Source organism: Natrix helvetica (genome assembly GCF_964273705.1).
Source record: "Natrix helvetica genome assembly, chromosome: 2".
NCBI classification, from domain to species: Eukaryota; Metazoa; Chordata; class Lepidosauria; order Squamata; family Natricidae; genus Natrix; species Natrix helvetica.
Genome location: NC_138552.1, coordinates 277499654 through 277512628, shown reverse-complemented (window position 1 = coordinate 277512628; position 12975 = coordinate 277499654). Strand labels below are relative to the sequence as shown.

General features: G+C 44.9%; 1 protein-coding gene across 3 annotated transcripts in view; it reads right to left on the bottom strand.

The window, feature by feature from the left end:
* Positions 1-1375: 1375 nt before the first annotated feature.
* Positions 1376-12975, bottom strand: part of DTX2 (deltex E3 ubiquitin ligase 2) — a 40554-nt gene continuing 28954 nt past the window's right edge. For all 3 annotated transcript variants that reach the window (XM_081944782.1, XM_081944784.1, XM_081944783.1), the window contains 5 exons: positions 8831-8901; positions 8251-8409; positions 6718-6879; positions 4667-4756; positions 1376-3663 (listed from right to left, as the gene is read on the bottom strand). In XM_081944782.1, coding sequence (XP_081800908.1) covers positions 3439-3663; positions 4667-4756; positions 6718-6879; positions 8251-8409; positions 8831-8901 — 707 coding nt within the window. In that variant the 3' untranslated portion in view covers positions 1376-3438. The remainder of the gene's footprint in view (positions 3664-4666; positions 4757-6717; positions 6880-8250; positions 8410-8830; positions 8902-12975) is intronic.

Here is a 12975-nt window from a genome sequence, read left to right as displayed (position 1 = left end):
TTTAGAATAACAGAGTTGGAGGGGACCTTGGAGGTCTTCTAGTCCAACCCCCTGCTTAGGCAGGAAATCCTATACCACTTCAGACAAATGGTTATCCAATATCTTCTTTAAAACTTCCAGTGTTGGGGCATTCACAACTTCTGGAGGCAAGCTGTTCCACTGATTAATTGTTCTAACTGTCAGGAAATTTCTCCTCAGTTCTAAGTTGCTTCTCTCCTTGATTAGTTTCCACCCATTGCTTCTAGTTCTACCCTCAGGTGCCTTGGAGAATAGTTTGACTCCCTCCTCTTTGTGGCAACCCCTGAGATATTGGAACACTGCTATCATGTCTCCCCTAGTCCTTCTTTCTCTTAAGCTAAACATACCCAGTTCCTGCAACCGTTCTTCATATGTTTTAGTCTCCAGTCCCCTAATCATCTTTGTTGCTCTTCTCTGCACTCTTTCTAGAGTCTCCACATCTTTTCTACATCGTGGTGACCAAAACTGAATGCAGTATTCCAAGTGTGGCCTTACCAAGGCATTATAAAGTGGTATTAACACCTCACATGGTGTTGATTCACCGAGCAAAATGCTCCAAGCAAGGGACTTAAGGGTTTTCATGTTTACGTTGCTTTTCAAAATTAAATTAAAAGCATAGAACTGGTATGTAAAACTCAGGAAATGCTTTTGGGTCTGAATATTTTGAAGTTAGCCGTTTAGACTAAAGAAAGGGGTTGAGGGAGGTGCTTGAAGAGCTGCTAGTGACAAAAAGGAATTTGGAGTTACATTGTTAAAAATGCTTGAAATTCAACATGTAGATGGAAATGCCAGATATTGGGACTCCTTCACACATCTTGACGCACAAGTGTTATTGAGCCAGAAATAGTGATTAAGTCAGTGATTGCTAAGTGATGGTTGCTAAGTGATTTATGACAGGTTGTCACTTATAATTGTTGCAGCATTCCTGTAGTTACATGAACAAAATTCAAGTGCTAACTGGCATGCAATTACAATGGCTACAGCACCCTATGGTCTCAAGGTGGGGAGTCTCACCTTTGGAGACCTTGTAGTGGTGGTGGTGGTTACAACAAGTTAAGTCAATAGGGGAAGCAGGGTGTGTGATTTGTTTAAGGATGGTAGCAAAACGGTTGCAATGTGGAATGCAACTCACCTAATGACTGCATTGCTTAATGGCTGAACTTCAAGACAAGGAAAATCTGTATCACCTTATGTAACTATGGGCTATAATTCTGTAACCAAACTAGTATATAATATGGCACACTAGTCACGCAGTTCAGATTTCTGAGAAGCTCGATTTTCCAGAATTTTTTCTTTTAGGAAAAAGTTTCTCCTGGTTACAAAATGCTTCTGAACAAACAAACACACACAGCTGAAATCCCAAACAAAACTGTATAAAATGTATTTCAGGACTCTGCCTCAATCTTTACTTCCGTCCACGTTGAACAAAATAAGCAGCAGTGGATTATGCAAAATAAAGTTATCCAATATGAAGCATTTATGCAATTTACAGAATCCGGTTTTTGCGGATACAATAATAAAAAAAAAGGTTAGTTCTCCAATTACATAAAGCAGAAACATTTCAGGCTTTTAGTCTTAAAGCTGCAGCCTGCAGCCCTAAATTTAAGTACATACCCAAGTGTGATCTTGGCCCTGCGCACGCAAAAGATCTGTCAAATGGGAATACTGAAAGGTTATTTTACAGGGCACGGATATAACAAAAAACTGATAAATTCTGGGCAACGCCTCAGAAGTTAGCAATGTTCTCACACTTGGGTCATTGCTGTGTGGTTCTACATGGTATCAGAGCCAAAGAACAGCAAAAAATAATAATAATCATCAATTCAAAAGTTTACTGAACTATGAAGTGTCACAAAATTTCAGGCGAGAACGCCCAATGGTTTGCATGGGAGCATGGAAGGATCACGTGGCTGCATTTACATTTTTTTAAATGTTATTTGGGGAATTGTAAGTACCAGCTAGAACAGGGGTTTCCAACTTTGGCAACTTTTAAGACTTGTGGACTTCAACTCCCAGAGTTCCTCAGCCAGCTTTGCTATTGAATTCTGGGAGTTGAAGTCCACAAGTCTTAAAAGGTTGGCAACCCCAGCGAGAATGACTGCAAAAATTGCCTTCTCAAATCTTTTTTTTCCTTTTCAACTTTCCAAACGACTGCAGCTTACAGACTTAGGACTTCATCCTAGCCTCTTATGCAAGCATAAATCATGTCTCACCTCACTCGGTTTTCTTTTAAAATCCAAGCTGCTATGCGCTACCGCCCACTGTGATACTATTTGGAATAGTCATAGCCATAATCATATTCTATCAGACTTTGACAGCCAATTGTGGAAAGCTGCTATATACATACATACATACATACATACATACATACATACATACATACATATATATCTTCAGATTCTAATATGATTTTGTCGCTAAACAACATGATTTTGTTAATGCACCGAAGCAGGGAAATCTCATCCCTTGGTTCCAAAAGCAGCATCCGATTCTTGATAGAAAATAAGAACGAATAAATATTAGCCTGTGTTCCTTCTCTTCCAGCCACTTGCCGTATCTTCAACACCCCCATGCAACCACATATGGAAGGACACAATGTGAGGATTAAGCCACCATCCTTTTATGTGTTTTATCTAGGGCAGTGATGGCGAGCCTATGGCACGCGTGCTACAGGTAGCACGCGGAGCCATTGGTCAGGGCAGCGCACATGCGTGCGCTGGCCAGCTGAGTTCACCCCTTTTTAAAGCCATTTTTCGCCCTCCCCAGGCTCCAAAGGCTTTATAGGAGCCTGGGGAGGGCGAAAAGAGACTCCCCCGCCCCCCCGGAAGCCCTCCGGAGGCTTCATGAGCTTCCCTGAAGCCTCCGGAGCGCAAAAAACCAGCCCTACGAGCAAACCGGAAGTTTGGGAACTGACTTCCGGTTTGCTTGGAGGTTTGTTTTGACTGCTCAAGAGGCTTCAGGGAAGCATCCTGAAGGCCCCTGAAGGCTCCGGAGGGCTTCCGGGAGGGTGGGGGCCTGGGGAGGGCGAAAAAAGCATGCAAAAAATGGGGGGTTGCACCTGTAGTGTGCGCATGCGCACTGGGGGGGGGTCGCACATTGCATTATGGGTGCAGCACGCCTGCACACGACCCCCCTGCGCTCTCCCCACTTAGGCCACGCGAGCCAAAAAAGGTTCGCCATCGCTGATCTAGGGGAAGGGAGCTCTTAAAATATCTTTATATATATATATAAACCCTCTTCTTCACAGTCATGCTGGGCAATCCCAGAGACTGTGTTATTGCTCAGCAAAAGGGCAAGCAAACATAAGGCAACAGAGGTGGGGATTTGTAGCTGCCATCCTCCACGGAGAGGCTCCCACAGTCATGGAGAAGACGAAACTCCACTTTTGACTGCAACTCCAGCCCAAGACGGAGGCTAAACTCATGGACTCAGGCAATCTTCTGTGACCCCTTGAGCTGCCAGCTCCGCTAGCACATTGTCAAGGTAGTTAGGGTCTGGGTAGCCGTGGCCTGAGACATTGGAGGTCATCTCTGTCTTGTGGTGGATCTCATTCCACACCACAGTGTTGTTCTCGCCAGTTGTGCTGGATGTTCCTACGGTGAAGATCAAGCGCCTTCTCCATGCCACCTTTAAAAGTTCCAGCACCTAGAGAGAAAAGAAAAAAAGGCTTAACATGAAGCTTCTCACATTCCACAGACAGAAGACTCCAACCCTTTATGTGCCCACTTTGCTTTGTTGAGATCTAAATTCCACTGAAAAGTTGGGAGACGTCCTTGAGGTCACCATATTGCGCAATCTTGTAGGACTTCTCCAACTTCTGCTTGCATAAGGAAACTCTCTGCCTCCCTAATAACTGGCACTATTGCGGAATTGTTCTTACTAAGCAGTTCAATCAGACTGGATTGAACTGGATCCAGCTGGATTTTTCAATGGTGAAAAGTTCAGAATGTTAAAAAACAAAACGAAAAACTAAACAATCATATCAGAATCAGAATAGAGGGAGGGGCCTTGGAGGTCTTCTAATCCAGGCCTCTGCTCAAGCAGGAAATCCTATACTATTTCAGAAAAGTGGCTGTCCATTCTCTTCTTAAAAACCTCCAATGATGGAGCACCCACAATGCCTGAAGGCAAGCTGTTCCACTGGTTAATTATCCTGTTAGGAAGTTTCTCTTTAATTCCAGGTTGCTTCTCTCCTTGATTGGTTTCCATCTATTGTTTCTTGCCTTACCTTCTGGTGCTTTGGAAAATAAATTGACCCCCTCCTCTTTGTGGCAGGCCTCTCAAATACTGGGATACTGCTATCATGTCCCTGCCTAGTCCTTCTTTTCTCTAAACTAGCCAAACCCAAATCCTGCAAGTGTTTTAATCTCCAGGCCTTAGTTGCTCTTCTCTGCACTTTTTCCAAAGTCTCAACATCTTTTTTGTAAAGTGATGACGACCAGTACTGGATGCAGTATTCCAGATGTGGTTTTACTAAGGCTTTATAAAGCGGGTACTAATACTTCACGTGATTTTGATTCATTCGTTTTGATCATTAATAGCCTTTGTTTAGTTAAGCTGCTGACTGGGCAGAAAAAGGAGAATTAACTTCGTATTCTTTATTCCATCGCAATACATCAACTCAGGCAAGATCTTAGCATCACTGTACCTTTCGTCCCTTCTCGCTATCGGGTAGATAACAATATCGTGGGAATCCTCTTGCAGTGTATGGCAGCCCTGGGTTGGGATGCTCTGCACCCTGAAAAAATAAAGGCAGAGAACATTTATTCATGCAGATCCACTCATTTATACACACTGGCTAGGAGCCCATCATAGTTTTAATTTAGTTGTTGAATTAATCAACATTCTGGATTAACATAATTTGCTGAACCACATGTCAGAATATTCATGAACCGGCAGAGACATGGTAACAAGGTCAGCCAATGAATAGGCATAGTAACAAGGTCAGCCAATGGGAGCTGAAACGTTTGGAGTCTGGGTGTGGCTTAGCTCTGAACTGAAACTAAAAGAAACTCATTCTCTGCATAGCCTGCCTGTGTTTGAACCTGCTTACAATCTCTCTTCTCTATCACGTTGGAAGAATCTGCTGTTGGTATTGTACATTTATTCATGTGTTATTATGTATATAAAGAAGTTAATGAATCCTGCTGATTTGCTTCCTGGATTTGATTTTTGCAACAAACTCTGACATACACTCTAATAAAAAAGCAGGATTTGCACAACACATTAAGGCAGGGGTGTCCAAACTTGGGAACTTTAAGACTTGTGGACTTCAACTCCCAGAATTCCCCAGCCAGCCATGGAAGGATCACGTGGCTGCATTTACATTTTTTAAATGTTATTTGGGGAATTGTAAGTACCAGCTAGAACAGGGGTTTCCAACTTTGGCAACTTTTAAGACTTGTGGACTTCAACTCCCAGAGTTCCTCAGCCAGCTTTGCTATTGAATTCTGGGAGTTGAAGTCCACAAGTCTTAAAGTTCCCAAGTTTGGACACCCCTGCATTAAGGCATCAAAAGGAAGCCAAGGTTCAAACTAAGTTACATACCTAGCTCAACACATTGTACAATAAATGCTGATCAATCATTACGGGTTAAATTTGGAGTGCAAACCCAGCCATTGGGTACCAACTGTGCTGTTTAATGTCTCTTTATCCTTTTAAGGAACATTGGAAACACTCAAACATTGGACGACTGTTTCAAACTGATGTAAAAAAACTGCTCAGACAGAGTATAATAAAATTATTTAAATATCTCTATAGACATTTTTGTGAGAAATGAAAGAGCAACTCTATAAATTTATCTGGAAAAGATTTTTGGAGAAACAAAAAAAACCCATTAGAAATCCCAAGTTGCATTTGGCTTCATGAGGGAGAGAGCATGTGGAAGAACATTTTCCACTAGTGCTCTGCCCCTTAATGGAAATGCTATGGATCATAGCATTATATACCAGGGATATAAATACGTAAGATGTGCATCTTACGTGATTTCTAGGATTATTTTTTTAGGAAGAAATTATCACTGCACCTTGAAGGAAGATTTGCTAAGAAAGGAATCCATCTGTTCAAACTTTCTCATTCCCACCTAGCCAAGTACCTTCCACTTTGAAATGCAGACAGCTCTCCACTACAGCTCTCTGCTGTAGACACCTACAGCGGAGGTGTCCAACTCGCACTGTCACGTGACAATCGCAACTCCCCTCCCCTTTGCTAAACTGGGGGTGGCAGCACATGACACATTTGGCCCGCGGGCCACAACTTTGACACCCCTGGCCTACAACATCATCTCGGGCTTCCTAACTTTGCTTTACCATCAACCTCCTCCCCTTAGGGTAGCTTTTAGTACATACAACATACTCAAGAGGTGTTATTCAGCCGGTTCTGGCGAACTGGTAGCGGAAATTTTGAGTTCGGAGAACCGGCAAATACCACCTCTGGCTGGCCCTGCCATCTATTCGCTGCCTCCTGAGTCCCAGCTGATCGGCTGGGTCTTCTTTTATTGCCTTGCACACAAGAACGGAGCTGGAAAGCAGATTAGTGGGGTGGGGTGGGAATGGAGATTTTGCAGTATCCTTCCCCCAGGAGTGGGGAGGGAATGGGAATTTTGCAATATCCTTCTCCTGCCACGCCCACCAAGCCATGCCACGCCCACAGTACCGGTAGTAAAAAAAAAAATTGAATCCCACCACTGGACATACTCACCTGAATGCCTCTGTTAATATTGTATGTAATCTGTATTGACCCACAGTTCTCGTACCCTGGTAGGCACTCTGGGAGTTTGTGAACATCCATCTTGCCATTGGGTTGTGTGCCTGTCTTCTCACCATAGATGGCCTTACAAGAGGGACACTGTAGGCTGCCATCCTAACAGAATATTTTTTTTAAAAAAATGTTACAATGGAGCATAAAATAAATAAAATAAAGCTACAGATTTCTGGAAATCTCTCCTCCTTTTTAAGTTCAGGACTGCATAAAGCCCCCCATGAATTGGATGCCTGCAAAATGTTGGATGTCCTTGGCAACCTACAGCTGCTTCTAATAAGCTACTTTCTTACTTCTTACTCTATGAAAGCAAAAGGGCTTTTGTCTCGATCAGCACGTTTCACAGACAAGGGATACAAAACACACATACGGGCACCCTGGCATCTGTTCTCATATAAAACACCTTCTTCCTCCAAATCTGAAGGAGCATCCATTCCCATGTGATGAGAAAGGAGCCTCCCTATTATACTTCCTCCTACTTTAACAAGAGTGGTTACATGACACCTGTCAAGCACTATTCTAGTTGATGTATGCTTATACTAGGTGTATCAGTCAAGTGGTGTACGAGATACTATCTTTACATCTTTTGATTTTCCTTTGCCCACTATGACCCACTGTTGGCACTCTGTGATAGTCTTTTACTGAAGTGGTTTTATTACATTTTTTTTAAAAAAAGATAGTTATTATTAAAATTTCTTTTTCACTGCCAAGGAATCTACTGGTTGTAGGAGCATCAAACAGCTGCTTCTGATGAAACATCTAGCCCCAAAGCCAGACCATGAAGCATTATAAAAAGAAAGAATTTTCTGGCTTTCTCTAATGCCTGGAGGAGCTCTGGCGGAAGAGGTTAGGCTCTTATTGGTTGTTTTAATGAATACCAATAGTAAACTTCTATTCCTCACATGATTGTATCTGGATTCCACTGCACAATAACTCTATAGCCATGGTGGCGAACCTATGGCATGCGTGCCCGAAGCAGCACAGAGCACTCCTGCGCAGGACAAGTGGACTCGCTGGCTCCTCTTCCGTGTTCCTGTGCACACATGTTAGTCAGTTGGCTTTTGGGGCGCGCTGAAACCTGGAAGAGCAGCGTTCTGGCACGCATATGAGCGCCTATACCCAAACTTCTGGGTTTCCAGCGTGCATGTGCGACGGCCAGCTCGTTGGGTGCATGCCAGTGCCGGAAACTAGGTGTTTGGGTGCCAGTGCACGCATGCGTGCTGGAATGCTGCTCTTCTGGGTTTTGTAACTCCCATGAGCATGAAGGCCAGTGAGGCCGTGCGATCTAAGCAGGACGGTTTTGCGTGTCATTTCTGGCATGCAGTGACGTAAAAGGTTAGCCTCACTGCTCTATAGGAAGACAGCCACCAGACTGCTAGGTTTATCATTAAGTGAGGTTGGCTACTGCGGCATCCACACCTGGTGCTTCGAAGCAAGATAAGCAACAGCCAATCCCCTCCCCACTTGCTGTACCTTGTTGCCACTGGTGTACATGGCCAGCACACAAAGCAAGTGAAAGGTGTGAGCACACTTGGCCAGCCTCCCCACACTTCCAGGTTGGATTGTCTTGCTCTCACTGGCTTCGCTGTACCCTGAAGGGGCACCCAATTTCTCCATACAGATGATGCAGTCCTGGAAAACAAACACCCCGTTTACAGGTTTCACTTCTGGGAATTGAAAACAACGTAACAACCAATCATCCCCCCTTCCAGATTAAGGCTCTTGTTAAGACAACCGTACGTCATTTTGCTCTAGGAGAGAAGAAACATTTATTAATCTCTTTCCCCCATGGACAATTTCCGTCTTTCAAATGTTCTTTGGCTGCTTCGTCTCTCTGTAGGATTTTAGAGCATAGAATAGAGTTGAAAGGGACTTTGGAAGTCTTCTAGTCCAAGAGGATGATGAGAACTGTAATTGACACCTGGGAAGGTGTTCAAATGGCTTTAAGGAAGGTTTCTATGACCCACCCAGCAATGCTCTTTGAGGGAGATGGGCGGTATAGATATGTGAAATACAGATAAATAAACTGATCATGTGCATCTCTCCCACATACCTCGTCAACTGGAGGTGCCTTCAGCTCTTCCAAATACTTCTTCACAACCTCTTCCGGCCTGGTCTTGCTATCTGAAGAAAAGAGAGAGAGAGAGAGAGAGAGAAATCCCAGAAGGGGGATATCATTCGGCACTAAGGCACTGTGAGGGAAAAGAGGTGAAGGGGAGCAGCAGGAGGCATAGGCAAGTTAAGATGGCAGGCAAAGGAGAAGGAAGAGCTGTTTCCAGAAAATTAATCCAGCACAGTCAATCTTGAATGTCTAATTTGAAAGCAGCCAGTTTTAATGGTACACAAGTAAGGAATATGGGCTATTCCGATTGCTGCAGAGGCGAAGGCATCTACGGGCAGGAAAAAGAATTAGAAGATCAACTATGGCTAAGGATGTCATTTTACTTCAGGCTGGGGAATTCTGGGAATTGAAGTTCATACCTGTTGAAGTTGCTGAGGGGGAGAAACATTGTCCTAGTTCAGCGATGGCGAACCTTTTTTGGCTCGCGTGCCGTAAGTGGGAGGAGCGCAGGGGGGTAGTGTGTGGGCGTGCTGCACCCACAATGCAATGCGCGACACCCCCCCCCAGTGCGCATGCGTGCACTACAGGCGCTCCCCCCCATTTTCTGCATGCTTTTTTTGCCCTCCCCAGGCTCCAGAGGCTTTATAGGAGCCTGGAGAGGGCGAAAACAGCCTCCCACCCCCGGAAGCCCTCCGGAGGCTTGAAGGACCTTCCTGAACTTCCGGTGTGCCCGTAGGGCCGGTTTTTTGCACTCCGGAGGCTTCAGGGAAGCTCATGAAGTCTCTGGAGGGCCACCGGGGGGGTTCTTTTTGCCCTCCCCAGGCTCCAGAGGCTTTATAGGAGCCTGGGGAGGGTGAAAACACCTTTACCGCCCCCCCCGGGAAGCCCTCCGAAGGCTTGAGGGACCTTCCTGAAGTTCCGGTGTGCCTGTAGGGCTGGATTTTTGCACTCCGGAGGCTTCAGGGAAGCTCATGAAGTCTCTGGAGGGCCACCGGGGGGGTTCTTTTTGCCCTCCCCAGGCTCCAGAGGCTTTATAGGAGCCTGGGGAGGGTGAAAACACCTTTACCGCCCCCCCCGGGAAGCCCTCCGAAGGCTTGAGGGACCTTCCTGAAGTTCCGGTGTGCCCGTAGGGCTGGATTTTTGCACTCCGGAGGCTTCAGGGAAGCTCATGAAGTCTCTGGAGGGCTGCCGGGAGGGCTCTTTTCACCCTCCCCAGGCTCCTATAAAGGCTCTGGAGCCTGGGAGGGCGAAAAATGGCTTTAAAAAAGGGTGAACTCAGCTGGCCAGTGCGCACATGCGCGCTGGCCAGCTGACAAGGCAGTGCCTCACGTGCCCTGACAAATGGCTCCGCGTGCCACAGGTTTGCCATCACTGTCCTAGTTTATTACAGAGTTTGGAAATAAAATGGAGTTAAACTTTGAAGCTGGTTTTGCCTTTGGAGGCTTCATGATTAACTCCCATTTTATTTCCATGCTGGCTGGGGAATTCTGGGAGTTAAAGTCCATAACTGATACACAACATTTGGGGTGAAGAGGCTTTCAAAATGTCCTTGCTGTGACTTTTCTCTTCTTAACGAAAATCTACATTGCAATAGTGATGAAAACCTACATGGTCAGAAACCCAGCAATTTTTTTTTTCAACTATCGAAATTTGTGACCTCCCAAAATGACACTTCTGCTGTGCACGTACATCCTATTCATTTCAGAAAATGGTTGAAGCTATTTGTGAAGCTACTCTGGGTCTACAGGTCAAAAGGCAAGGAAGGGATGTAATGGGCTTTCTCAACAAAAAACTGATCTGAGAAGTCAAGTTCACTCCTACCAAACACATAAGGCTGGATTAGAGCTAGAATTAACAGAGTTGGATGGGACCTTAGAGGTCTTCTAGTCCAACCTCCTGCTCAGGCAGGAATCCCTACACCACTTCAGACAAATGGTTATCCAACATCTTCTTAAAAACTTCCAGTGTTGGAGCATTCACAACTTCTGGAGGTAAGTTGTTCCACTGATTAATTGTTCTAACTGTCAGGAAATACACTATATTGCCAAAAGTATTCACTCACTTATCCAAATAATCAGAATTAGGTGTTCAAATCACTTCCATGGCCACAGGTGTATAAAATCAAGTATGTAGGCATGCAGACTGTTTTTACACACATTTGTGAAAGAATGGGTCGCTCTCAAGAGCTCAGTGAACTCCAGCGTGGAACTGTGATAGGATGCCACCTGGGCAACAAATCCAGTCATGAAATTTCCTCGCTCCTAAATATTCCAGAGTCAACTGTCAGCTGTATTATAAGAACGTGGAAGTGTTTGGGAACGACAGCAACTCAGCCACAAAGTGGTAGGCCACGTAAACTGACAGAGCAGGGTCAGCGGATGCTGAAGCGCTTAGTGCGAAGAGGTCGCCAACTTTCTGCAGAGTCAATCGCTACAGACCTCCAGACATCATGTGGCCTTCAGATTAGCTCAAGAACAGTGCGCATAGAGCTTCATGGAATGGGTTTCCATGGCCGAGCAGCTGCATCCAAGCCATACATCACCAAGTGCAATGCAAAGCGTCGGATGCAGTGGTGTAAAGCATGCCGCCACTGGACTCTAGAGCAGTGGAGACGCGATCTCTGGAGTGACGAATTGCACTTCTGCATCTGGCAATCTGATGGACGAGTCTGGGTTTGGTGGGTGACAGGAGAACGGTACTTGTCTGACTGCATTGTGCCAAGTGTAAAGTTTGGTGGAGGGGGGATTATGGTGTGGGGTTGTTTTTCAGGAGCTGGCCTTGGCCCCTTAGTTCCAGTGAAAGGAACTCTGAATGCATCAGCATACCAAGACATTTTGGACAATTCCATGCTCCCAACTTTGTGGGAACAGTTTGGAGCTGGCCCACTGTGCATCAGTGCACAAAGCAAGGTCCATAAAGACATGGATGACAGAGTCTGGTGTGGATGAATTTGACTGGCCTGCACAGAGTCCTGACCTCAGCCCGATAGAACACCTTTGGGATGAATTAGAGAGGAGACTGAGAGCCAGGCCTTCTCGTCCAACATCAGTGTGTGACCTCACAAATGCGCTTCTGGAAGAATGGTCAAAAATTCCCATAAACACACTCCTGAACCTTGTGGACAGCCTTCCCAAAAGAGTTGAAGCTGTTATAGCTGCAAAGGATGGACCGACGTCATATTGAACCCTATGGATTAGGAATGGGATGTCAGTTACAGTAAGTTCATATGCCAGTGAAGGCAGGTGAGCGAATACTTTTGGCAATATAGTGTATGTGTGATTTGATCAGGAAACTATCACTAATTTTGGGGTGCAAACTTTTGAGGGGAAAAATTAATAAAAGATCTTAAAATAAGCTTGAGAAAGTGACTAACAGACTCCAGAAAACAGAAATGGAAAGTTTGGCCCACTTATGTACATCTGATTGTCTGCCATTCTGTTCCGCACGCAATTGTGTCAATGAATGCTGGAAGGCAACCCTGTGCTGTCGCTTGATGGAAGTGATCAGCTGGTTATTATTTATTCTAAATTTATTGGCTGACTAATTCCTGAGCAGCATACAGAAACACCCCCAATAAACACAGTGAGAAACATTAACAGTCAATTATGCAAGCTGAGGGCTTCTCCTGTAGGTTTATGCATTTTTGAAAGAATTAAAGAATTTACAGCAGCATAATGATCTCCAAAACATAAACGTGGCTAAAGTAAAAAAAAACAAAAAACCTGTGCGATATTCTTAAAAAGTATAAATAGCTTCGTACTCAGTTTTCACTAAACTCACATAAAAAGGGGAAAATGTTCTGCAAAGCAATGGTCTCCAACATTGGCAACGTTAAGCCTGGAGGACTTCAACTCCCAGAATTCTGGGAGTTGAAGTCCTTCAGGCTTAACGTTGCCAAGTTTGGACACCCCTGCTGTAAAGGATATGACCACCTAAGACAGGGGTGTCCAAACTTGAGAACTTTAAGACTTGTGGACTTCAACTCCCAGAATTCCCCAGCCAGCCATGCTGGCTGGGGAATTCTGGGAGTTGAAGTCCACAAGTCTTAAAGTTCCCAAGTTTGGACACCCCTGACCTAAGAAAAGAACGGTATTAGTGGATGATTCCAGCATCCAGTTTAATGCTAACAGGTTGAA